Below are 25727 nucleotides of genomic sequence, written 5' to 3' on the forward strand. Positions count from 1 at the left end.
GCCAACAAACAATCTTAATTTTAAAACTATCACAATCTTCCCAAAACCACTGGCTCCAGAAAGGAACAGCCTCACTAAGATATAACATAACAAAGTTAACTTTCTGAAAGTTGATATTATTCCCTTTAGCCTCATTCTGTTGTCACTGGACTCTTTTGCACATTTTTTCACAGACCACTTATTGTTCTAAATTCTCTAGCATGACCGATAGTGGACAATTGTATGGTTTTGGATTTCCCACTCGTCAGTTCAGGTGCGATATGTGCCATTGCCAACACCTCTTGCCTCGCCTGCATTCAGCCATATTAACTGGCTTGGTTCTGGATTGGGAATATGTCTACCATCCAGTGGGCCTGATTAAACTACAGGGACTCGCAATCATGGTTACTCGGATTTGATGTTGCCTAAAAGAAATGGAATGGATCTGGTCCAAGTCTTTATCAGTACAATTAACTAGAGTATCTGATGAACCTAAGTGGCAGCTTATGCTCCTGAGAATTCTTAACCATATGTGTGATAGGTTGCGAGGTCGAGTTGTAGGCGAATGACTCTGCCATGGTACCCCGGCTACCTTGCACATAGCTACATAGGCCACACAGGAAAAGGCATGAACAGCAGCTAATCTAAGTCTTAGCAGGTTGTCTTGTGATCCTCCAGAACACAAGGGGATGAGAGGAGCTTTACAAGGTCATCCCTCACTCCCTTTCCTATCTCCTATGGGAGGCTGTCATGAGACAGGTTTTCGTCGCCTCCAAGGTTCTGATGAAGCATGAGACTTTTGTCCCCCAGAAGGAAGTAGTGTAGTCTGCAGTTATATCCTGAGGAGGGTAGGTCCTCCCAAGTCCATAATTCCACCTCCCAACCTATCACACATATGGTTAAGAACTCTCAAGAGCATAAGCCACCACATAGGTTCATTACTCAACCCAATGTGAGTTGTCGGATACCCCATTTCTGAGGAGCCAATATTAGACTGCAACAAAGTAGTGCTATAGTCTCTACTTTGTTGCAGTCTAATATTGGCTCCTCAGAAATGGGGTATCCGACAACTCACATTGCTGGCATCCAGCTCCCTTTTGTTTCATGGCATTCTTTTTAGCATGTAGGATGAGGACCTGGGGAGCTGGCCTGTTTGTCTACTCTTCCTTTTGCTGTCTTCCTTTTGCTCCATCTGCATGATAAAATTTGGTCTCCACAAGCCCTTATCTTAACTGAGACACCCCTTTCTATTGATTCTAAGTCTTTAGACAATAACTTAACTGTTTTAACCAATTGCTACTCAGAAAATCTTTGAATCCACCTATGTCCTGAAAGCCTCCTCTTCCAGTTGTCCCACCTTTCCATACCAAACCAACGTACATCTTACATGTGTTAATTGATGTCTTATGTCTTCCTAAAATGTGTAAAACCGAGTTGTAGCCCGACCACGCTGGGCACATGTTCTCAGGATCTCCTGGGGCTGTGGCACGGGCCATGGTCACTCATATTTGTCTCAGGATAAATCTCTTCAAATATTTTACAGTTTGACTTTTCGTGGACAATTCTACAAATATTTCTTGGCAGTTAAAGAAATTACTCCCCAGGAGGTGCTAGACATCGGGCGCATGTTAGAGGCACAAAGATGAGAATGTTAAAAGACATAACATAAAATACAGGTCTGCTCTGGGAATGTAGAAACTGGTAAAAGGAGAGATAAAAGAGAAGGTGCAGTCCAGTGAAGTACCCGCTATCTCCTGTCAGCAAATACCTGTCCACCCAGGTGCAGCGAGCTGGAGAGGAAGGGATGGCCTAGAGCGCCGGGGACTGAGTCCTCCCCAGCCGCCTGCACCCCTACCGCGGTAGCGGCCCCTGGGATCGTCTGTGTCTCCAGGAGAACCGGACCGCTCTCCCCTCCCTTCCAGAGCTAGAAAGGAGGACCACAGAGACGCGGCGCCCTCCGCCGTCCTAGAGCAACCGGAGCCGCCCGAGCCCCGGACTCCCGGATGCGGGGGTCTGGTTGGCTAGGAGCACGAGGAGTTGGGCGTGGGGCTGGCAGGGAGCGGAGTCGGGGTCTTACTCAGGTGGCTGCAGGGCTCAGGGTAGCCGTGTCAGACCTGCCCAGGTCCAGAGCGCTCCTTCCTGACCCCAACAGCCTCCGGTCGGGTCTGGCGCGCGCTCGCTTTCCCAGAGGGCGACCCGGGCTATGGCGGCCGCGGCCCTGGCGAGCAGGACACGCCTCGGCCCTGACCTGGAGCTGCTGCAGGGACAGCCGGCGCCGCCCCGGGCGCGCCCGGTGAGTGCGGGGCCGGAGCCTGGAAGCAGGCTTGGCCCTGCCCTGGGTTCTAGGCCCGGGGACGGGTGGTGCGGCGGCTGGGAAATGGGGTTACAACCCAGAGTGAGGGGCCTCGAGGGACAGGCAGCACAGCGGAGTCGACACCCCCGGGACATGAGCCTCAAGGAGAGCAGACGTGCAGCTGCACGTGGTTGAGCCAACTGCTGGGGCAGAGCGCACAGGGTGCCGCGGGGGGCGATGAATGGCCAGAATTTCAGAGCCACCTTTACAGAGCTGGTTATGTTTGAGCTGGGTATTAAGTTGAAAAGGAATTTGCAATGCAGGATCAGGAGGGAAGAACTGGATCTTCGGCAAGAGTAGCCGCAGGTGCAAGGGCACAGAACAGGGCGAGGAAAGAATTTGGTTTCCCAATGGAATGGTGACAGGATAGGGGATGAGAGTGGTGGTGGCTGATGATTTTGGCCGGGAAAGCTGGGTCTGTGAGTAGTAAATGGAATTGTCTGTAGTGCAGAGGAATGTGGACTCTGTTAGGCAGACAAAGGTGAGCCAGCCAAAGCCTTGGAGCCCTGGAGTGCTGGATCAATAGCTGTGGAGACTTTGTAGTGCACAAGGACTGACGTGCAGTGGACCAGAATGGGCTCCTCCACAGTATGGAGACTAAGACCCTGAAGGAGGCAGTAGCTGAGAATTACAGGAAGTCTCAATGGCTGGAGGTGAGCAGTATTTGTTTCTTAAGGAAGAGGATAAGAGAAAGAAGGTGCAGGAGCTGAGACTCCTAGAGATATAGAAAATGGGAACATGGAGATTGGGACGTGGGGAAGCAAGTGAGGTGGGATCTTTGTGAGAGTGTGTTGCGAGTCGGGGGGTGCAGGGATTAAAGTCACAACGAGGATCTGTCCTGTTGAGTACAGTGTGCAGGGCAACCTGAATGTTCTGAGGAGCCCCAGCTGCCTCTGGCTAGTGGCAGTAACTGGGGAGGACAAAGGAGGAAGAGTCCTACACAGGGGCAGCAGCGGTAGGAATGGGGACGGAAGACAGTGTGGCATAACAGGCAAGAGTCAGAGTCAAACAGGCCCGGGTTCTGTCTCAGTTCTGGAACTTTGGGGGAAGTTCATCTCTCTGAGTCTCAGTTTCCTCTTCCATAAAATGGATCTGATAGTAGGCTATGAGACATAAACAATACGTGTCAAATGCTTGGCACAGGCTTAAGAAATGATAGTTGTTATCAAGGGTGGGTGACCTCTGAAGGAGGACACATTGTGGAGAAAGGATGGGACCTAGAGCACAGATGTGGTTTGGGGTATAAGGATGAAACGAGAAAACTTTTGCAGACTCATGAAAAAGAGGAGAAAATGTTTGCTGAAATAGAGATGAAGAGACATGAGAAAATTGATAGCTGATGCCCTGTCTCTTTGTACATAGGAGGCAAAAATCTTCTGCTGTTAGAGTTCCTGTAGACTTTCAGAATCCAGAATCCCCGCAGGCACCCCCCACAGTACCTTTTGGTGCCCTGTATCCCCTTCCTCCTGGCCTGGTCCTGAGGTTGTCCTAGGGCATTTAAACACATGTTGTTTCAGGAGTCAGTGACCTTCGAGGATGTGGCCGTCTACTTCTCTGAGAATGAATGGATCGGCCTGGGCCCTGCTCAGAGAGCGCTGTACAGGGATGTGATGCTGGAGAATTATGGGGCTGTGGCTTCCCTGGGTAAGGGTCTCCCTTTGGGCCCTGCCTCCACCCTTCAGAGTTTGCCGGCTCCTTTTTTCTCAAAGGCTCAGGAGTTGTTGATAACCCTCAGCTCAGTGGCAGCTTCAGGCTCTTGGATTTTTAATGACCCAACCTCAGCAGTTGTTGGGAAGTAGGAAGTCCTGGTATCAGTTTGGGCCTTATACAGGACTTCCTTGCCCCAGAGTGAGAGCTGCCCAACCCCTACCCTTGTGTTGTGAGTATAGTGAGAAGAGAGCAGATTCATGGTGCCCCACTGAGCCTTCAGTTCCCCGCCCTGTTTGCAAGATCCAGGCCAATTCCTAGCATCCTCATGAGGATGTCTGAACATGAGAGCTCTAAGAGGGAGAGGACAGGTAAGAATTGAGGACGCAATTCCTCAATGAGTGAAATCATCCATTTGCTAACTCAAACAGTTACTGAGTCTGTCAACTTCCTGACCTTTGTAAGTCTCCTGGCCCCTCTCTTGTCCTTTCCCCTGAAATTCCTTTTCTTGTTCTTCCTAGTTGTTTCCCCTCTTGTCCCTGAAGACACTGGGCTGGGAGGAGCCTTGGGATTACTCTGTGTCACACCACTCACCTGCCTGTCCCATCTTTTTCCTCTTAAGCAGCATTTCCATTTCCCAAACCGGCTCTGATTTCCCAGCTGGAGCGAGGGGAAGCACCCTGGTGCTCGGTTCCTTGGGGAGCTCTGGATGGAGAGGACCCGAGGAGCATCTCCTCAGGTGAGTGAGGGCACACATGCCGGTCATCTGACCAGTTTGCTTGTCATGATCTTTAAAATGCCATAGATAGATGTTCTTTTAACCTAGTGTTGTAGACACTAGTGGGATTCCATTTCTTCTCTGTGTTCCCATAGTTTTCCATCTTCTTGAGTCCTTGTTTTATTCATCCTGACTCCTCTGTGTGCCATCTTCATTAACCTGTTTTGCGTCTTCCCCATCTCTGCTGTTATCATGACTATGATGTATCTTCCATGAGTTTCCTGTTTACTTCGATCTTTGGTGCCCTTTCTGCTTCCTGGCCTGTTTACAGTCTTCCAGCTTGGGATGTAATGGCCATCTTTATCTTTAGAAATCAAGAACTCTCAACCCTCAGCCAAATAGTTCCTGTTTCTCAGGGGAAGGCCCTGGGATTACTTTAGGCCCAACAGGACTTTCTTACTCTTAGTTTCCTTGTGATAACTGTGTTTCCTGGTTGCCTCCTTGGCCCCATTTCATTTTCCCATAGGGCTCTTTTTTGGGCGCGGTGAGACTTGAGCTGTGCTCCCAATTTCCTCATTCTCACAGTTCCTTGTTGTGTTTTTTCATATTAGAATATTCTTGATTGCAAGTATAAAAACCCAATTCAAACTGGCTTAAACAAAAAAGAATTTGTTGTTTAATGTAACTGGGAAGTCTGAGGTAGAGTGGGCTGCAGGTACAGTTTGATCAGAATTACATTCTCTGCTCTGTCTCTGTATGTGCTGGCTTTGTCTACAGTCTGGCTCCCCTTTTGGTTGTAAGGTGATTGGTGGTAGTAACAGGACTCTGCTGCTTCATACCTAGGAGAAGAAACCTGGCAGGCCTTCCTTGGGCTTTAAACATTGTGAATCAAAGTGCCAAGTATGCTCTAATGGACTACCTTAAGTCATATGCCAACTCTAAATCAATCACTGTGGCAGGGTAACTACTGTGCACTGATTGACTTGGTCTGAATTGCCGATATCTGAATCAGTCTCCCATGTAGCCAGTGGAATGGGATTAACCTGCTTGGCTTATCTAAGTCAGAGCCTACCCTAGGGAGTGGAGTTGGGATACCCAACTCCCCACTCCAGCTCCCTACAAAGGGCATAGCTACTTTACAGTGGGGAGGAGGGGAATGGGTGTGGGGAGACCACCACAGTGTCTTCTACATTCTCAGTGCTTCCTCTCCTCACCACTTAAGGGAGTTTCTCTGCTTTGCTTTGTTTTGCTTTAGGTAGAAAACTAACAGCTAAGTTACTCCTTGAGCAGAATTCTAACTCTCTGACCTGCAGCTGATTTCTTGGCACATACCTATCCTTACTCAAAGTCCACTTTTGTCTTACAGAAGTTAATACTAAGAGGATACATAGTCCCTGGATTTGGCAACAGAAAAGGTTGTCAGGCCGGGCGCGGTGGCTCAAGCCTGTAATCCCAGCACTTTGGGAGGCCAAGACGGGCGGATCACGAGGTCAGAAGATCGAGACCATCCTGGCTAACACAGTGAAACCCCGTCTCTACTAAAAAATACAAAAAACTAGCTGGGCGAGGTGGTGGGCGCCTGTAGTCCCAGCTACTCGGGAGGCTGAGGCAGGAGAATGGCGTAAACCCGGGAGGCGGAGCTTGCAGTGAGCTGAGATCGTGCCACTGCACTCCAGCCTGGGCGACAGAGCGAGACACTGTCTCAAAAAAAAAAAAAGAAAAGAAAAGGTTGTCATTTGAAGGTGTAGAGTTGATCTGTTTCTTAGGAGGTTTTGGATGAATGTTACAAAGCGACAGTTCTAGCAAAAGCAGAAGTCAGGTATGTTAGAGTAGATCTCTGTGAACAGAGATGTCTGTTATTGAGTAGGAAGTGACTTTTGGAAGTGACTGAGTGAGGGTGAGTCCATTTCTTATGGATGCCATAGAGAGACCCCATCCATTGAATCTTTGTGGAATGAGAAAGCAATAAATGGATAGGAAGGAAACTAGGAGCTTATAGTTTCCCAGAATAGCCTGCCTAGACAGGAAGTCCTCAAGAATAGCTCTTTGCAATTCCATCCTATCCTGATTGTTTTCTATGTGAACTTGATTTCACCTCCTAGGGATAGGTGACGAAGAGGCCTTAGTCTTTTCTATTTCTTCTTGACATTTTCAAGTGAGTTATATGTTTTCATATCTTTGGGAACTGATGGAATTGCAACTTCTCTGTTCCAGTATTTTCTATCCTTTATATTATTATTATTATTTTTTTGAGACAGAGTATTGCCCTGTCGTCCAGGCTGGAGTGCAGTGGCACAATCTCGGCTCACTGCAACCTCTGCCTCTCGGGTTCAAGTGATTATCCTGCCTCAGCCTCCCGACTAGCTGGGACCACAGGTGTGTGCCACCATGCTTGACTAATTTTTTTTGTATTTTTAATGGAGATAGGGTTTCACCATGTTTGGCCAGGCTGGTCTTGAACTACTGACCTCAGGTGATCCACCGACCTTGGCCTCCCAAAGTGCTGGGATTACAGGTGTGAGCCACCATGCCCAGCCTATCCTTATTATTCTATACCTTCAAATTGCTGCTTATCTATGTTACCAGTCTTTTCACCCACCTTTATTCTCTCCCTACCACTTCCATGTCTGCTCTTTTCCTGATGGGCCTCACTCCTCTGACTGAACCAGCCTTATTTGTATCTTGACCCTGGCAGGATATCCATTTCTAAAACCTGCTGGGATTTCCCATCTTGAGCAGGTGGAAGAGCCATTAAACCTGAAACTGCAAGAAGAGGGTCCAAGCCTAATTTGTCCTGGTAAGTGAGAGGGAAATGAGCATTCTTCTCTCAGTCACACCTTTTCCTGTCTTTCTTTTATAAGATGTAAAAGTCCATTTTGCCATTCATGTTCTAAACAAATTTGGGGGCCAAATCCCCAAATCAGCCAATTAAGAGAAAACTTAAACCCTAAGCTTCCAACTTTCATTAGGACAAGCTCAATTAATTAAATTAGGATGGGTCTTTTGTCTTAGGCTTAAACTGAACAGATGGCCTGCCCCATCTGGCTGCTATGATCACCCAATATTTTTAATGTAGATGCTGTGTTTTACTCATTGTGTTAGTTGTTAGGGATAAAAAAATCAAGTCATATATGGCCCTTATCCTGGAAGGACTCACAGTCTCATGGGACATTATACATAAATTTATAATTACAGAAAAATGATGAAGCTGTAACAGAATGTGAGTAAGACACTATGAGAACAAAGAGGAGGGAGTCTTTGCCCAGTTCTGCCTGGAGTAGTTTGAGAAGGCACTTTCCATGGTTTTATGGTGAACTTGGTGATTGGATTGAAAGAGAAGACTATACTTCCTTTTAGTGTTGAAAAATATGAGGAAGCTCATTCTTTTTTTTTTTTTTTTTTTGAGACGGAGTCTTGCCCTGTCGCCCAGGCTGGAGTGCAGTGGCTGGATCTCACCTCAACTGCAAGCTCCGCCTCCCGGGTTTATGCCATTCTCCTGCCTCAGCCTCCCGAGTAGCTGGGACTACAGGCGCCCGCCACCTCGCCCGGCTAGTTTTTTGTATTTTTTTTTTAGTAGAGACGGGGTTTCACTGTGTTAGCCAGGATGGTCTCGATCTCCCGACCTCGTGATTCGCCCATCTCGGCCTCCCAAAGTGCTGGGATTACAGGCTTGAGCCACCGCGCCCGGCCGGGAAGCTCATTCTTGCTACTGTGTGCTGTGTGTGACAAGCCCAGGTTCCCAGGTATACCACTAAGGATTCCTTATTTCTGAACAGGTCCTTTGCCCTAAGTCCTGGCCTGTTCTTCTCGTGTTACAAACTGTACTCAGCTACCTAGGAAGAATTCTGACTTTGTTTTCCTTAGATTCAATTCATCTGTTTTCTGAGAGCCTACTCTGGTACTTGGTTTGGTGCCAGGAATCATAGCCCTCAGGGATTCTATCTAGTTGCTGTCTTTACTTTTGGTTTCTTTCTGTGTATTAGCCTTGTTTTTGCCATTTTCAGCTAGGACAGGGCCACTGAGGCAGATGGCAGTTGGAGAGAAGTGGACGTATTAATACCACTTGGTGACCTTTGTCGCTCTGTCATGGATAATGATGACATTTGAAGCTCTGATTTCTTTTTTCAGAGGGTGTGTTGAAGAGGAAGAAAGAAGATTTTATTCTGAAGGAGGAAATTCTTGAGGAAGCACAGGACCTCATGGTCCTATCAAGTGGACCCTGGTGGTGTGGATCCCAGGAATTATGGTTTGGGAAAACCTGTGAAGAGAAAAGCAGGTTAGGGAGATGGCCTGGTTACCTCAATGGGGGAAGTATGGAAAGTTCTTCAAATGATATTATAGAAGTGATTGTCAAGGATGAGATGATCTCAGTAGAAGAGAGTTCAGAGAATACTGATGTCAGTAACCTCCTTGGTATACATCACAAAATTCTAAGTGAGCAAATATTCTATATATGTGAGGAATGTGGCAAGTGTTTTGATCAAAGTGAGGACTTTGATCAACACCAGAAAACTCATAATGGAGAAAAGGTCTATGGATGTAAGGAATGTGGGAAGGCTTTCAGTTTTCGATCACATTGCATTGCACATCAGAGAATTCACAGTGGGGTGAAACCCTATGAATGTCAAGAATGTGCTAAGGCCTTTGTTTGGAAGTCAAACCTGATTCGTCATCAGAGAATACATACTGGAGAGAAACCCTTTGAATGTAAGGAATGTGGAAAGGGCTTTAGTCAGAACACAAGCCTTACACAACATCAACGGATCCACACTGGTGAGAAACCATACACATGCAAGGAATGTGGGAAAAGCTTTACTCGAAACCCAGCCCTTCTTCGACATCAGAGAATGCACACTGGGGAGAAGCCTTATGAATGTAAGGACTGTGGGAAAGGCTTCATGTGGAACTCGGATCTTTCTCAGCACCAGAGGGTCCACACTGGGCACAAGCCTCATGAATGTACTGACTGTGGGAAAAGCTTCTTTTGCAAGGCACACCTTATTCGACATCAAAGAATCCATACTGGGGAAAGACCCTATAAATGTAATGACTGTGGGAAGGCCTTCAGTCAGAATTCTGTCTTAATTAAGCACCAGAGGCGCCATCCTAGAAAAAAGCCCTATAACTGTCAAATCTCCCACCTTATTGAACTTTAGAGAGTGCATGATGGTGATACTTGTTTATAATTCTTATGCTGCAGGAACCCCAGAGAGAAAATGAGATGACTGTTCACAATTTGCTGTAACCCTTAACTTTAATAGCCAGTATTATCTTGCCGTTTTGAGCATTTAGTCTAGCAAGACTGGTCCCCCTGTTCTATGATGTTTATACAAGGCATCATTTAGTTGGGCAGCTACTCTGTATCAGGTGCTAACCACTTTACATACATTATGCATAACAATCCTACTAAGGTAGGTGCTCTTCTCCCTGTTTTACAAATGAGAAATCTGAGTTGAAACAGGTTATAAAACTCATTCAGGGTTGTTCAGTAAGTTATAGAGTTGAAATTGGAGCCAGGCCTTTCTGACTGCAGAGTTTACTGTTCTTTACTTAATTGTACATATTTATGTCTCTGCCCGTTTTGATTTGCTTGTTTTCCTGTGCTTCTCGTTTCCCTTCATCACTCAGATCCAGCTCCTTCAACTAAGCAGATCTCTCTTCCTCTTCTACTTGTAATCAGTACCACCCAAGTTAGTATTTAATTATGTGCCATCTTATATTTTTCTAATAGTCTTAAGTCTCTTAGTCTTAACCCCAGCTAAATGACTCTGAGGACCAACACTGCATTTCTTTTGTTTTTCAAATCCTGAAACATTAATCTTTGACTAGATATAACATGCTCATGATAAAAAAGAATTGAAATAGTTGAAAAGGGTGTTCAGTGAAAAGTAAATTTCCTTGTCATTCCTATCTCTTGAGTTCTCCCCAGAGGCAATCACTGCTACTGGTTGTGTATCTCTGTAGATACTCTTTGTATACAAGTGTTCATTAGTACTGCTTTTCATAACTCTGTCTCACTGAAAACCTTATTTGATGGAAGCAACATTGCAGTTACATTATCAACTCTAGGACCTTTTCTTCACAAGTTACTTTCCTTTTGAGGCCACCAAATTTAGGGAAACAGCAGAGGGTAATCCAGGTCTTTTTTTTTTTTTTTTTTCCTAATTTTTTTGTTTTTGAGACAGAGTCTTGCTCTGTTGCCCAGGCTGGAGTGCAATGGCGCAATCTCAGCTCACTGCAAACTCCACCTCCCGGGTTCATGCCATTCTTCTGCCTCAGCCTCCTGAGTAGCTGGGACTAAAGGTGACCGCCACCATGCCTGGCTAATTTTTTGTATTTTTAGTAGAGACGGGGTTTCACCATGTTAGCCAGGCTGGTCTCGCTCTCCTGACCTTGTGATCCACCTGCCTCGGCCTCCCAAAGTGCTGGGATTATAGGCCTGAGCTACCACGCCTGGCCAATTCAGGTCTTAAGAGACCTGATTGCATTTGTTTTATCAGACATCATTCTGGGATTGGGAATATGTAAACTCAACTGGAGATTTTTTTCATAAAAATTTATATAGTTCCAGCCCCTCTCATTGCTTCCTATCCTAAATCCTCTCCCAGTCTGTGCATCCTTCACTACCATGATAGCCTACATTCTGATAAGTTGTGAGGCCACTGCCAAGGGAGGGAGAAATGGTCACTTTATGGTGGTGGTTAATGCTTTGTTAGATAGCTTCATCCAGTCAATAGTTGAAAAGTTTGCACGTAATCCAGTATCGGCATCAGAGTCAGAAATGCCCTCCCTAGGTCCAGGACCAGAGATAAAACAAACATGAGGAACATGTAGAGTCTACACAGGAAAGTTAAGAATTATAGAATTAACTAACTACTTGAAATCAGGAGTTTATAAAACAACATTTTTGGAAGTGGTCATCTTTTATTGGTTTCCATCATCTCTTCCCCTTCCCTCTGGGAACAGTTACCCAGGTGTTCTTTGGGAAGGTATCCTTTCTCAGCTATGTGGTTTAGCACCATCACCATCTTCATGAGTGGACCCTGTTTGGCTTGTGTCAATCAGCTTATCCCATCCCCTTGGCCACAGAGCCATTGTGATATGAGGAGATACAGGGTTTTCTGGAAAAGAGAGGCTTTTCTTCATTGAGAGCTACCAGAGGAGATATTATCTGTCCTCTTTGTGGCACATAGGAAAATGTGAGGCCTAGAATTATAGCAACTTTTTTTTATTATTATTATTAAAAGGGGAGATTCTCAAGCTTCCAGGTGCTACCATATGGAGCCTGAGGATTAAAGCCAATACCAAAGAAGACAGTGATTAAACAGAGAGAAACTAGGTTCTTGGTGACATCTTTTGAGCCACTAGACCAAGCCTTACCTGAAGCAGACCTACCTCAGAACTTTTCAGCTATGTGAGCCAATAAACATCTTCTGTCAAACGAGTTAGAGTTGAGTTTTCTGTTATTTGCAACTTAGCCACACTAATACTGTCTTGTGTTTGAAATCATTGTTTTCTCATACAGCTCCTCAGTGTCACCTTTTCCTCTTGCTTAGTAGTTTCATAAGCTCCTCAGTTTTATCTCAGTTGCTTGGAAGTTGAGCATCTAAATAGGTGGCTCTTGCTGGGTGTGGTGGCTTACACCTATAATCCCATCACTTTGGGAGGCCCAGGTAGGCGGATCACCTGAGGTTGGGAGTTCAAGACCAGCCTGACCAACATGGAGAAACCACATCTTTACTAAAAATTAGCCAGGTTTGGTGGCGCATGCCCATAATCCCAGCTACTCAGGAGGCTGAGGCAGGAGAATTGCTTGAACCTGGGAGGTGGAGGTTGCAGTGAGCCGAGATTGTGCTATTGCACTCCAGCCTGGGCAACAAGAGCAAAACTCCATCTCAAAAAAATAATAAATAGGTGGCTCTCATGACCTAAGGTTAATTTCATGCATACTATCTAACTGATGCTTTAAGTCATACCATTAATGCAGGATTTTTTCCTCCTTAGTTGAACGAAAATCCAGGTTCTTGTCTCATGACCAGGAAAAATTAGGCACAGGGACACACTGAAAAATGAGGAGGGCAGAATTTATTAAGTGAAAAGGAAAACTCAACAAAAAGAGGGGTCGTGCATGCAGGTTTTCCATCTCACTAAATTGAATACCAGGCCACCACACATGAGCTGAAGAGCCCAGTCTTCTACCCCTGCATGAATTCCTGGTGGCTCCACCCCATTCTCCCAGTGTGCAGGCAGGCCCTTAGTCTGAACCACTCCACACTGATTTATTTCTCTTACTGTGTATGTGTTAAGGGATGAAATTTTTCATCATGGGCATGTTTAGGCAATCCCCCTGTACACAATGACCTGGGCAGCATTTGGCTGTCTCCTGACTCTATCATTCCCCCTCTAAAGAAGTACATCTAACTTAGGATAAGGATAAGTACATCTTTTCTTAGAATAAGGATAAGGATAGTGATCAATCTTAACTGCTTCCTGCTGATGGGGGCACTGTTTTGGGAAAACAGCAGTGAGATCTCCCTGAGGCCTATCTAAGGGTCCCTGGTAAAAGGTAGCCATCGTTTGAGGCTCTGATTGCATGAACGTTTGGAGTTCAATGGCCTGAAGGTGAGAAGAGACAAACTAGGTTATTAGAAGGCATAATAAAAATGAAACAAAGGGGAGATGGTAAGGACAGCTAAAAAAAATCCTAAAGCTGTGGACACACCCAGATAACTGGTAGCTGTAGTTATGCCTGCTAAGATTTGGGTGTATGGGGCTTGGCTTTGGTTAGCTCCCTTGGTCTTATTTTCCCAAAAAAGATACCTCCGGGTTATAAGCACCTTATTTACTCTAATCATCTGGCAGGATTTGCAGGGTAATTGCCCAGAACTAGAATACTGATCCAGATTTTTACATTACTCATCCCTTTTGCTGCTGCTGAGCTGCAGCCGGAGATTGCTGGTTGGTTCACAGGAATAATCAGCGTTAGTTTAAAATGTGGGCAAAAAACTTAAAAACAACTAATGAGTCTAGAATCTAAAGACAAATGTATGATAAGTCTTGAAACATAGTTTCTCTCTCCAGTTCTCATTTTTGTTAAAAATAAATCACAATAGGATGGAGTTGTTTGCAAAATAAACTTTAGTCTTGTATTTGGCCTGATTATTTGCATAAAGTGCAGCAAGAATAATTATTTTTACATAGGCTTTTAAAATTGACTTTGATGGAATTCTGTTCTGCAAGGAATCTTAGGATTTTTAATGCTGAGCCCAGCCATGGGTTTGTACCCTCACATACCTATGAGTTGGGTGAATTCCTCTCTTCTTGAGGTCCCAAGAATATGGGGTTCCTGGGCCTTGTAGAATGTGACATTCCTTACTCACTGCAGATTAGGAAACCTGTATGGGGACTGTGTAGACAAGGTATGAAGTCAGTTTTCCCAAGGGGCTTTTATCGGCTCTGTAAGTCAAGCTTGATTTCTAAAAGGGAAGCATACCCTTCCAATCAAAGCCTTGGTAAAGCAACCAGTTTCTCCAATGGTGTCCTGTTGCAAAAGAAAGTGATTCTTATTGCACTGATGCAAAAAACTATATCGCTATAAATTAAGAATACTCGCAACTAGTTTCCAAATTCTGGAGAAGCAAGTAGGAGAAAAACAAATATGCTCCAAATTTTGATCACATGAGTATACCTTACTCAATTATTAAAGGCTGTAAATGGCTCAAAATAAGTTTCCTTGATTCTGAAAACAAAACAAGGATCAGCAACATTTCGAGCAAAAACTTTAAAAAAAGATCACTTCAGTTTTCTTTTAGATCAGTATGTTCTGTTAACTCTTGTTCTGTTTGATATTAATTAACATTTCAGCCCTTCGTGAGTCCTGCATGTTTTCCTTCATTCCAATGTCACAATCTCCAAGGTTATCAGAAACCTGCATTTGAGAGCACCTGTCAAAGCCTTATGGCTGATTATAAACCATCCTTTGAAGAGGATCAAAACAAGACAATTGTCTATGAATGACAAAATGTCCAGGGTAGTTACAGTTACAAACATGATTGACAAAGAAAATTTGGTTATCTCTGTGGTTTACAATAACATAATAACCTTAATTATGATTGATAGCATATACTCAGACATTAGAATTGTAGACATCCCATACAATTTTGGAACATATAATATTAATATTCACTAAAATATAATATGAAGATTAAACATAATTTTGACAATTCCATGTGCGTAAACATGTCAAATAATCCTGTTTACCTCTCTTCTGGATGCTTCAGGGGCTCTCTGTAGCATCCAACAGCAAGGGATAGGGAAAGAACCTTGAAGCTGAAATTTGATTTTGGGAAGCCTGTCACATATGTTAGATGTTTAAAACACTTGATGTTATGAAATAGAATTCCAGGCCCTGCATGGTGGCTTACGCCTGTAATACCAGGACTTTGGGAGGTTGAGGCGGGTGGATCACCTGAGGTCAGGTGTTTGAAACCAGCATGGCCAACATGATGAAACTCTGTCTCTACTAAAAATACAAAAACTAGCTGGACATGATGGCAGGTGCCTGTAATCCCAGCTACTCGGGAGACCAAGGCACAAGAATTACTTGAACCCAGGAAGCAGAGATTGCCGTGAACCGAGATGGTGCCACTGCATTCCAGCCTAGGTGACAGAGCAAGACTCCATCTCACACACACACACACACACAAAATAGAATTCCAGGTTACTATAAGTAATTAATTTTGCCAAAATGATAACTCAAAAATTTGAAAAAGCAAAAACCTTTAATTAGCCTTTACTATTACATGAAAATCCTGTTCAAGAGAGAGAAAACCAAATTTCACCCTTGCATTGTCAACCCCAGTTTAAAACATTGTGGGGAAAAGAAAGAGATCAGCCTGTTACTGTGTCTATATAGAAAGAAGTAGACATAAGAGACTCCATTTTGTTCTGTATTTGAGATGCTGTTAATCTGTGACCCTACCCCCAACCTTGTCCTTGCAAGAGACATGTGCTGTGGTAACTCAAGGTTTAATGGATTTTGGGTGTGCAGGGTGTGTCTTTGTTCCTAAAAAAGCTAGGTATTGTCCAAGGTTTATCCCCATGTGATAGGATGAAACAATGCTGCTAAAAGGTTTATCTCTAGGCACAGAATTTTCCTTTAAACTTATTGATGTCACAGAGATCCTTGTTCTTATGTCTTACCGCTGATTTCCTCCCTAAAAAACGATCCTATTGTCCTGCCACTCCCTTATCTTTAAGATGGTAAAGATAATTATCTATAAATACTAAGGGAACTCAGAGACCGGTGCCGGCGTGGGTCCTCTGTAAGCTGAGCGCCGGTCCCCTGGGCCCCAGCTTTTCTTTCTCTATACTTTGTCTCTGTGTCTTATTTCTTTTCTCAAGTCTCTCGTTCCACCTAACGAGAAACACCCACAGGTGTGGAGGGGCAGGCCACCCCTTCAAAAATGAAGTCTTATAGGCCATTCTATCAAATCTTAACCAGTTTGACCATGAGGGAAGATTCTTATAAACCTTTTATAACCTGTTACACATTTTGCTAAAGAGCAGATTAGTGCCTTAAGAAAATCTTATTGTACTTTTATTTCAATTCTCAATTTTACAGAAAACCATATAATACCCTTTTGAATTTAATGTTCACACACAGAATTTCTTTTGCAAGATTAGCATTTAGAAACCTTTCATAACTTGTTTAAACCTTTAGCTTTATCTTATCTAATTTAAAACAATCCTTTAACCCTAGGCAAAAATTTACATTCCCATGCCTTCTTATAATCTTTTACTAAAAATACATTTTACTGTTCTTACACACCTTGCATGTAAATCTATTTTCAGGAGTCTCAATTACACGTTATAATGATAACTCTTAGCAATTCTTAACTTTAATGTAAAACCTGGTAAGTTGTTTTACTTCTGTTCTAGGGGCAGGTCAGGCTTGACTCTTTTCAGCATAGAGGAGTGGTTAATTCCATATGTCCCCAGGCCTTACCAAGCTGTAAAGCAGTCAAGTGGAACAGTTCTCAAAAGCCAAAGAAGGACTTCATAACCTTAAAACATTTAGCAAACCTAGTATCTGAACTGCATAATTTAGATCACATATTTACATTTTGAAGACATTTATATTTTACCAATAATCTTTAAGATGGTTTTTATTTCTCAAAGATTAAAGTCACGTGAACTAGGAGGCATTACAGCTCTTACTTTTCCTTCAAAATATATTTGATCTAAGCACTTATTTTTCTTTATGCCAATTAATTAGAGCTCTTTTTAATAGACATCACACACAACACATATATAACTACATAGAGAGAAGAAGATCAGTAGCTATAAGATTTTTTTGTTTACCAATCTCCTAATTGGATTATTGGCCTCTGCATGGGCCCTTTAAGAGCATGGCCAGGAAATCATGCTGTTTCCAGGGCCCAATAAACAGGTATGGCTAGAAGACAAAAATAGATTTTGAGAGGGATCTGCTTTTAATTCCTGGGGTTCCATGAGGAAAGCAGAGGTTTCTCCCAAAGTGGAATCTGTGTTGCCTTTTCCATTTTTCCCAAGGAGTTCAGGCTTTTAGAAATTATCTTAGGGCCTCTCATGCATGCATTAAGGGTGGCAAGGCAAAATGGAGAAAAATAATTCAACTTACAGAAAAAAAAAACTTTTTCCAGCAAAACAAGATCCAAGAAGAGAAAAACATAAAGACCTTTTAAATATACCTAGAACTTGGATATCCACTTTTGTTTTTTTGAGATGGAGTTTCCCTCTTGTTGCCCAGGCTGGAGTGCAGTGGCGTGATCTTGGCTCACTGCAACCTCCGCCTCCCAGGTTCAAGTAATTCTCCTGCCTCAGCCTCTGGAGCAGCTGGGATTACAGGCACTTGCCACCACACCCAGCTGATTTTTGTATTTTTAGTAGAGAGGGTTTCACCATGTTGGCTAGGATGGTCTCAAACTCCTGACTTCAGGTGATCTCCCCACCTTGGCCTCCCAAAGTGCTGGGATTACAGTTATAAGCCATCATGTCCAGCCTTGGATATCCACTTTTAATTAAGCTGAGCATTCCTTAATAAAATCCTTTTAAATCCCTTATTACCCAACTTTAGCCATACCAAGCAGCCAATATTTCTGGCTTTTGATCTTTATTGAAAGTAATTTCACAGGTCAAACCAACAAGTCTCAATTAAGGCATGCAAAGCACACCAGGTTGGTTACAGCTTAAGATCAACCTCATAAATCCTTTTTCATTAATCAGAACTTTACAGAGAATATAAACAGTGATCCTTAGCATTCCTTTTATTGGTTTGCACAGGGAGAGAGAGGCCAAAGGCCTGACTGATAAAAAAAAAAACTTTTACCCTTTGTCGGCATGGCAGGCTTCTGGGTCCCCATCCCCCAAGCTGAATTCCAAGCCAACTAGACTGAAGATGAATGGCTTCTTGTCTAGAAAGAGGGAAGCAGGTGTTCCTGGTTCCTTTCTCTTCCTAGCAAATGCCTGGGGTATGTGAGGAAGAGAAGGAACAAGGACCCTCTTTACTTATTCCATCCTTATATCCCTAAGTTCCACTGACCATGAAAGGGTGCTGCCCATGGGTGTCAGCGCGGCTTTCACCCATGTTAACAGGGGTCTAGGTGGTGGGATTATCCACTCTTGCCTACGTACACCCTGTTCCCATGCTATCAGTAGCCTTCAAGTTTATAAGCTTGGAATTGAGTTTGCGACAAAAATATGTCTCGGGGGTTACATGGACTCCTTAGCATAAGCCAAATACTAAAGGTGAAGCTGTGAAATTGAGCCCTCCTCCAACAAGGGAGAGAAAATGGTATCTTGTGAATTTGGGTCCTGGCCTAGTAAAATGTCTTCTAAAAGGGGGAAAAAAAAAAAAGCCTCTTGCATAAAAGTTAACTCCTGACAGGATAAAGGAAAGATAAAAAACAGCTTAAGTGCAGGGCTGTGTTAACTGCCAACAGGGTAGAGAAAAGAAAAAAAAAACAGCTTAAGGGCAGGGTGGGAAAGATACCTGGGGGAAAATCCTCCTATTCTTATGACTATGGGTTTCTCCAACAGGGAGAGAAACATTTTATTGCTGTTGGACTGAGCTGGACACCTTGGCCGGGGGAGGGGAAGACACTGTGGGTGAGTGGCAGGGAATGCTGGCCAGCCAGCCTGCCGCATGGAGCCCTTGGGCCATGTGCCCCAGTCCCAACTGGGAGGGGAGCGGGGTTGGGGAGCTGCCACTCACCTGTCCATCCTGTGCACATACCTGTGGTCATTAAGGTGGGGGTGGAACACCCCCAATATTGTAAAAGAAAAGATAGGTGACATTACAGTCCCCCCCCAGAGTAAGGAAAATACCATAGAAAAGACTGGCTTGGACAAGGCTGACATTCCCAACCACCTGCGAGTGTCAGTGGAAGGCAGGGAGACTGCAGTTTCCTCTACCTTCAGCAGATGTCTGAGGATGAGAAAGCTCAGAAACGAAAGGAAAACAGATTTTTGGGTCTTCATTTTACTCACCTTTCCTCATGTCCCTGTATGAGCCACCAAAGTGATGCAGAATTTTTGCTCCTTAGTTCAGCTAAAATCCGAGTTCTTGTCTCACGAACTATTAGACGTGCAGACACATTGAAAAGTGAGAAGGGCAGGTTTTATTAAGAGAAAAGAAAAACTCTCAACAAAAAGAGGGGTCCTGCATGCAAATTTTCCACCTCACAGATTGAATAACAGGCCACCACACATGAATTGAAGAGGCCAGTCTCCTCCCTGCTAAATAAGGCACAAATTCCTGGTGGCCCCACCCCATTCTGTCAGTGCATGTGGGCCCTTAGTCTGAGCCCCTCCACTTTGATTTATTTCCCATATTGTGCATGTGTCGAGGGATGGAATTTTTCACCATGGGCATGTTTAGGCAAGCCCCATGTGCACAATGACCTGGGCAGCATTTTGCTGTCTCCTGTCTCTATCATCATGATACACCTTTCAAACTTGATGAAAATATACTCTGAATTCTAGATTCTCTAATGGATAACTTCCCATCTTTCTGAGGTAACTTCCAGATTCCCTACCCTACCTATGTGACTTTTTTTTTCTTGTCACATCACAAAAAAGAATTGTCTGGCCCCAAATGCCAATAGTGCCGCTGTGGAGAAACCCTTGTATGGACCAACACCATCTGGAAGTGTGTTAGTCATGTCTTGGAGCCTTTAAAAACCTGCTACCTCTGAATTTAGGATTGGATCTAGAGAAAAGAAGCAAACAAGCAAAAGCCTGTGACAACGGATGAATACATTTCAGCATAAAGGGAACACCAGGGGATGGAACACAAATTTATCAAGAGGAAGAGTTTTTGTCTATAGTGGGTGCTCAAATCATTTGTAAAGCCAGTCACTCTGCCTACTTGGAAAGTTAATTTTCTCTCTTAGTCAAAGTGAATGAAAGCACTAGAAGATATTAAAGAGGAACCACAAAAGTGGGAATAGAAAATCAACATAATTTCTCCTAAACAGCTACTGCTGCTCACCCTCTGCCTTACTGATGCAATACTGCTCTTGTCCTAAAGCACCGGTAACTGAGGTAGCGTCTGGAGGTATGGGACTCTGCCTTTTCTTGCCAGTTTAATTTTTAAAACTTCTCTGAAGTCACTGCTGAAACAGAAATGATTTAATGGAGATATAGGAGGATAGGGACAAACCCCTAATCCTGTTTCTTAAAGACCAAAACTACAGAATCAGGAAGGCCACATTTAAAAAAAATCTTAACAAAATCTTTGGTAGTGCTCAAGAGCGAACAGAAGCCCTTTCACTTCCCTGCAATCAATACTAGGTGATGCAGTGGATTTGATTGGTTGCTCCTCCAGCATTCAGTCTCACTTTTATTCTTTTTAATAGGTAGCCACATTTCAAAGCCATATAAGACGGGTTTAACTACACTACCAGCTACCAGTAGTTAAGCCCTGACTGGCTTGAATCAATTCAAATAGTCCCATATCTTTTGCTACGTTTATTGGTTAGGGATGGGCATGTGACCAGGGTTTCCCCAGAGTGAAGCTCAGTACTTTAAAAAATAGTTTAAGGGAAAGATTTCCTCTCTTTGCCCCTGGATTTAAATTGAATAGCATATCGCCATGGCCACTACTAGTCTATATAGTGCCTTTGTACAAATCAGAAAGAAAGCTTCCCTGTGGAAAAATAGATTAAAGTACAGCCCCTGTGGGACTGAAAAAGATGCTTGATCTAGGTGGAGAACTTAGAAATAGGTACTCCTCTGGGCAGGTGCAGCCCCATAGGTTCAAGTTTGGAGTCTCTGTACTAAGCAAAGTTGACCCTACCTATGGGTGCAGACAGCTTGCACCACAGCTTGCCAAACAGAACAGTTTAAACTTCTGCCCCTACGTTCTTCCTGGAAAAACTGCATAACTATATGTGGAGCCTCCTACATATGGCTCCAGAAGCAAGAGGTAGCTAACTTTCTTGTCACTATGAGGACAAGAGGGAAGAAAATAGAGTCAAGAGAATTGCAGAGAAATGGAGCTGTAGCACCACTGGCACTAATGACAACATGAACTGTTGGATCAGACCACATTTGAAAGCCAAACTACCTGTAGAGTTTTTTGTTGTTGTTGTTAAATGAACCAATAAATTTGCTTTATGGTTATACCTATAATTCAGATGTTTCTATTATAAGTAAAAGCACTCTGTTTTATGCAGTCAACTGAGTCCCCAATATCATGCCAAAAGGAAATGGTTTGTTAAGTCAGAACAGTATCCCCTTCAACCCTCTCAATGAGTATCCTTCCTCATGTTCCTTTCAGATGTGAACTTGGAGGACCAAGAAAAGGGAAACTTCTCCAATAAGCAGAATCTGAGACAGCCACTTTGCCTTACCGAGGACTCACTCCATTTCCAGAGGACCATATTCATCCTGCAACCATTTGAGTGTGACAATGAGTAGGAACAACATCATTAGAGCTGCAGAGGTGGAGAGGAGGGCCATTTCACTATTATACCCTTCTTTTCCACTTGACCCTAGTTTGGGGCCTAGGACTTGTGGTTTGCTGGTCCCAACCTTCCACTCTTCTGATGCTTCTCTTGGAAGCTTTAGTTCTGTGAGAGACAGAAAAAACCAAAGTGTTTTTCCCAGTCTCATACCACTTAACACAACACTTCACCTCTGATCACCAAAATGTGTAGGGGTTTCACTCCACCAACAACCAGTTTTCCAGCAAACACCAACTGGGTGTCCTATGATTTGATTCAATTTGACACTACTTGGAGTAGGGTTAGTTCCCACATATTAAGTCACACACTACTGCCTCCCACTTCATGTGCCAATCACAATAGTAGGTTGTCACTTACCCTTCTGAACAACTGGCTACAAATTGGGGTTCACATGACCCTCTTCTTGGATTTCAGTTTGGGGCTCCATTTTTTTTTCTTGGCTTATAAATCCTCTATCCTTTGATTCCTCCAGTCTCCTCTCCTGTGATCCTATGATCTTGTGATTATGGGCCTGGATCCATGGAACTTCCAGTATTCTCAGGTTTCTACCTAGATTCATCTGTGCTTCACCTCAGCATTCTGATAGGTGCCTGTTATCTCCCTTTTGTGAGCATAGAGTCATGCCACCAATATACAATGTCAAATGTTAAAATAGAGCCTGGGGTAGAGGTTCTGTTCAGGAGTTGTGATCAGTCCAGTCTTGCTGACATACTGCCTTAGCTCATGAGAATCATACTTTTCTCAATGAAAGGAATTAAGCCAGAGGTTGACAGTTGTGTCTTTTAAAGCCAGGCCTCAGGTGAGCTTGGGTTCTTTCAAACTTCTGTTCACTTGAGTTTTGAGGTAAGTCAATGGAGGCATTTCATTGAATCTGTGTCCAAAGGCGAAGATGTATCCATTTGTATTGACCAGCAGGATGACCTTTGAGAGGTCCCAGGTAGAATGAGATAGATGCACAGAAGTGCACCTGGCCTGAGAGGACAGGATGAAACCTGGAAACAGAGTGGTGGCAGCAAGAGATGCCCTTAGGACGTGGAAATACATGAAGGGCAAACCAAACCAGTTATATGGGAATCTAATCCTTTATTAAACTAATATTTGAATATATTGGCAAAACATCAAAATGCAAGAGGTTCTAACAAACATTTATAGATTATATGATTGATAATTTGGCATTCATTGATCACAGGGTCAAACTAAAGGCCAAAGTTGTTTATATTTCCTGCAGTAAGACTTTCACAGGCATGTGAAATCATATTATAAACCTCTAACCATAGACCCCAGTATCTGTGTCTCACTTCCTGCCCAGTAGAGGACATTCCCACCTAACAGCTTCCTGCCACTACGTAATAAAGGCCTTTCCTATGATTTTGCTTCACATCTCTGTCTCCTGGCCTGGTACTTCCCCATATGGCTCTGCCTGGTGTGGCGTGCCCCTTCTCTTGGGAGCTGTATGTGATAAATTCTTCTTTCAAAGGCAGTTGTTTCTTTGTCTGTCAATTACTATAACCAATTAAAACAAATCCCAGGTATATTTTTAACACAAGGAGAACCCCACAATGTATAAATTGTTATGCTAAGAATAGTAAGTGCTATGAAGGACAACAAAACCGGGAAAGGGGATAGAGAGCGATAGGGCAGTCAAAGACAAACTCTGATGAGGGAACATTTGAACCAGAGACTAGAGTAAGATAGGGAGCAAGATATGCTGATGAGTGGGAGCATAGCATTCTAGGTAGAGGGAATAGCAAATACGAAGGGCCTGAGGCAGGAGGGAGCATGCTTGCAGTGTGTAAGTAGAGAGAGAGAGAGAGACATTGAGATGGCAATGCTTAGGAGTGGGATGGGTTCAGAGTATGGGAAGTGGACTGAATAGTGTCCTCCAAAAATTCATATATAGAAGCCCAAACCCCTGGTACCACAGAATGTGACTGTATTTGGACACAGGGCCTTTAAATGGTAATACAATTAAAATGAGGCCATTAGAGTGTGCCCTAATCCAATCTGACTGTTGTCCTTATAAGAAGAGGAGGTTAGGGCATGGTAGCTCACGCCTATAATCCCAGCACTTTGGGAGGCCAAAGCAGGTGGATCAACTGAGGTCAGGAGTTTGAGACTGGACTGGCCAACATAGTGAAACCCCGTCTCTACTAAAAATACAAACATTAGCCGGGCGTGGTGGTGGACACCTGTAATCCCAGCTACTCAGAAGGCTGAGGCAGGAGAATTGCTTGAGTCCAGGAGGTAAAGGTTGCAGTGAGCTGAGATCACACCACTGCACTTGAGCCTGGGTGACAGAGAGAGACTTTGTCTCAAAAAAAAAACAAAAAACAAACAAGCAAAAAGAAGTGGGGATTAGGGCACACAGAAAGACACCAGGGGTGCACATGCATAGAGGGATGGCCATGTGAAGAAACGTCAAGAGAGCAGCCATCTGCACACTAAGGAGAGAGGGCTCAGAGGAAACCTACCCTGCCAGCACCTTGATCTTGGACTTCCAGTCTCCAGAACTGTGAGAAAATAAATTTTGTTGTTTAAGCCACCCAGCCTGTGGTATTTTGTTATGGCAGCCCCAGGAAACTATTATAGGAGGAAATGACATCAAAGACAGAGCCAGGGGTCAGGTCATATAGGACCCACTTGGCTATGGTAATCACTTTGGATTCTGCTGTAAGTATGAAGGAAAGCCAATGGCAGATTTTGAACAGGGGTGTGTGGCCCAAGATAGCTTACTATTGCTGAGTCCTGACTCACATGCTCATTGGTTTTCACATTTTGTGGCCAAGTCTAGATGCAAAGGCATCTGGGAAATACCTTTATTCTGAACATTCCCTTGACCAGTTAAATACAAGGATCTTATTCTTGTTGTTGTTTTATCTCTGTCAACTAGGGAAAAACATTTTGAGGGACAACTAAGAGTCTCTAAGAAGCACCAAATGTCTGTAATACCTGGAACTGTGAGAAGAATTTCTGTAAGTGGGATGGGTAGGTTGAGTTATTAATAGATGTATTTAGGGGAAGGAAGTTATTTTAGTTGTAGGTCTTAGTAAAGATTCATGGAGAAAGTGACATCTGAACATTTGGCAATAGGGATATGGATAGAAAGAAAGGAAGGGCAGGCAGGCATTGCAGAGAGAACAGGCACAGGCAGGAACATATTTATGGCACAGATGAAATTTAAGTGTGGCAGTGAAATGTGTGGGCAGGGAGGTAAGGGAGGCCAGGTTGGAGATGATTTGGGGCATACTGTGGAGTCCTAAATCCTTGGGTGAGGGATTGGAGAAACTGAATTAGACACTGAGGGTGTCTGAGCAAGGAAGTGGTAATGTTTGGTTTTCGCTTTGGCAGTACATATAGACAAAAAGAGTATGGAGAGAGGTGATCCCATTTATTTTTGGAAATGTTTAATGAGCCTTCAAACATTCTAGCCTCAGATTTTGCCATAGCCTTCAGGCTTCTCTGCACTGGGGTGAGTAGATACAGTGATAGTTGGTGAGTGTATGTGAGTTTACTAGGCACTAGTCTGCCCCAACAGCCAGATAACCAGGAAATGCTAAGACCACACTGCATGCTACACAGTGAAAGAAGGAGTCTGGCTCCATTTTTGATGTTTGATTGCTGACGGCTTTCAAGCCCCATCACATCTGCTTCATATCTGGGCAAGCTGATAAAATCCCTCAGGTGCTGCTTTCCTTACCTGTCCCATATGGAGAAACCCTCACTTCAGCCCCACCTTCCAAACACCATAAAACCCAAAACCAGAGCCTTTCTCCTGCTCTCTCAAGCCATTCAGACCAGCTTGGGAGCCTGCCATTACTCGTTATGGGAGTAGTAAATCTTTTTCTACCCCCTTGGTGTGAGCATGATGTCTTAAGTCTAGACATCCAAACCAAATTTGGGGTGAGAGACCATGCTGTATCTATGGGGTGACCACAATACATAGTCTACAGACTACTATGTATGTGGTCACCCTACATTATACTTCTGTATTTTACAAGCGCCTATTGTGACACAGTATTTC

At 43.9% G+C, this 25727-nt stretch overlaps 3 protein-coding genes across 6 annotated transcripts in view; 1 reads left to right on the forward strand and 2 right to left on the reverse strand.

Moving 5' to 3' along the window:
- Positions 1 to 19050, reverse strand: part of CCDC13 (coiled-coil domain containing 13) — a 205386-nt gene extending 186336 nt beyond the window's left edge. Inside the window, exon 1 of the mRNA XM_050780380.1 lies at positions 19041 to 19050. The gene's annotated coding sequence lies outside the window, so the exon portion shown is untranslated. The remainder of the gene's footprint in view (positions 1 to 19040) is intronic.
- HIGD1A (HIG1 hypoxia inducible domain family member 1A) overlaps positions 1 to 25727 on the reverse strand; it is a 1051097-nt gene that overhangs the window by 110879 nt on the left and 914491 nt on the right. The window lies entirely within an intron of this gene.
- ZNF662 (zinc finger protein 662) lies at positions 1877 to 12141 on the forward strand. Of its 4 annotated transcripts, none has more exons than XM_050780407.1 (6): positions 2289 to 2985; positions 3850 to 3976; positions 4222 to 4350; positions 4602 to 4718; positions 7393 to 7494; positions 8826 to 12141. In XM_050780407.1, exons 1-6 carry the CDS (start codon positions 2923 to 2925, stop codon positions 9851 to 9853), a joined length of 1566 nt encoding a protein of 521 aa, XP_050636364.1. In that variant the 5' UTR covers positions 2289 to 2922; the 3' UTR covers positions 9854 to 12141. The 4 variants fall into 4 exon arrangements, with proteins under 4 accessions (XP_050636368.1, XP_050636364.1, XP_050636365.1 ...); XM_050780408.1 differs by having other exon boundaries at positions 4605 to 4718; XM_050780411.1 differs by lacking the exons at positions 2289 to 2985; positions 3850 to 3976 and adding an exon at positions 1877 to 2272.

Source organism: Macaca thibetana, chromosome 2 (genome assembly GCF_024542745.1).
Source record: "Macaca thibetana thibetana isolate TM-01 chromosome 2, ASM2454274v1, whole genome shotgun sequence".
NCBI classification, from domain to species: Eukaryota; Metazoa; Chordata; class Mammalia; order Primates; family Cercopithecidae; genus Macaca; species Macaca thibetana.

Excerpts from the sequence above, each read along its gene's own strand:
- ZNF662 (XM_050780407.1), top strand. The coding sequence starts at position 2,923 with ATGGAGACTAAGACCCTGAAGGAGGCAGTAGCTGAGAATTACAGGAAG. Across the intron at positions 3,977-4,221 it reads TGGGGCTGTGGCTTCCCTGG|TGAGAAGAGAGCAGATTCAT; the intron begins GTAAGGGTCTCC and ends TTGTGAGTATAG. Across the intron at positions 4,719-7,392 it reads CCCGAGGAGCATCTCCTCAG|GATATCCATTTCTAAAACCT; the intron begins GTGAGTGAGGGC and ends TGACCCTGGCAG.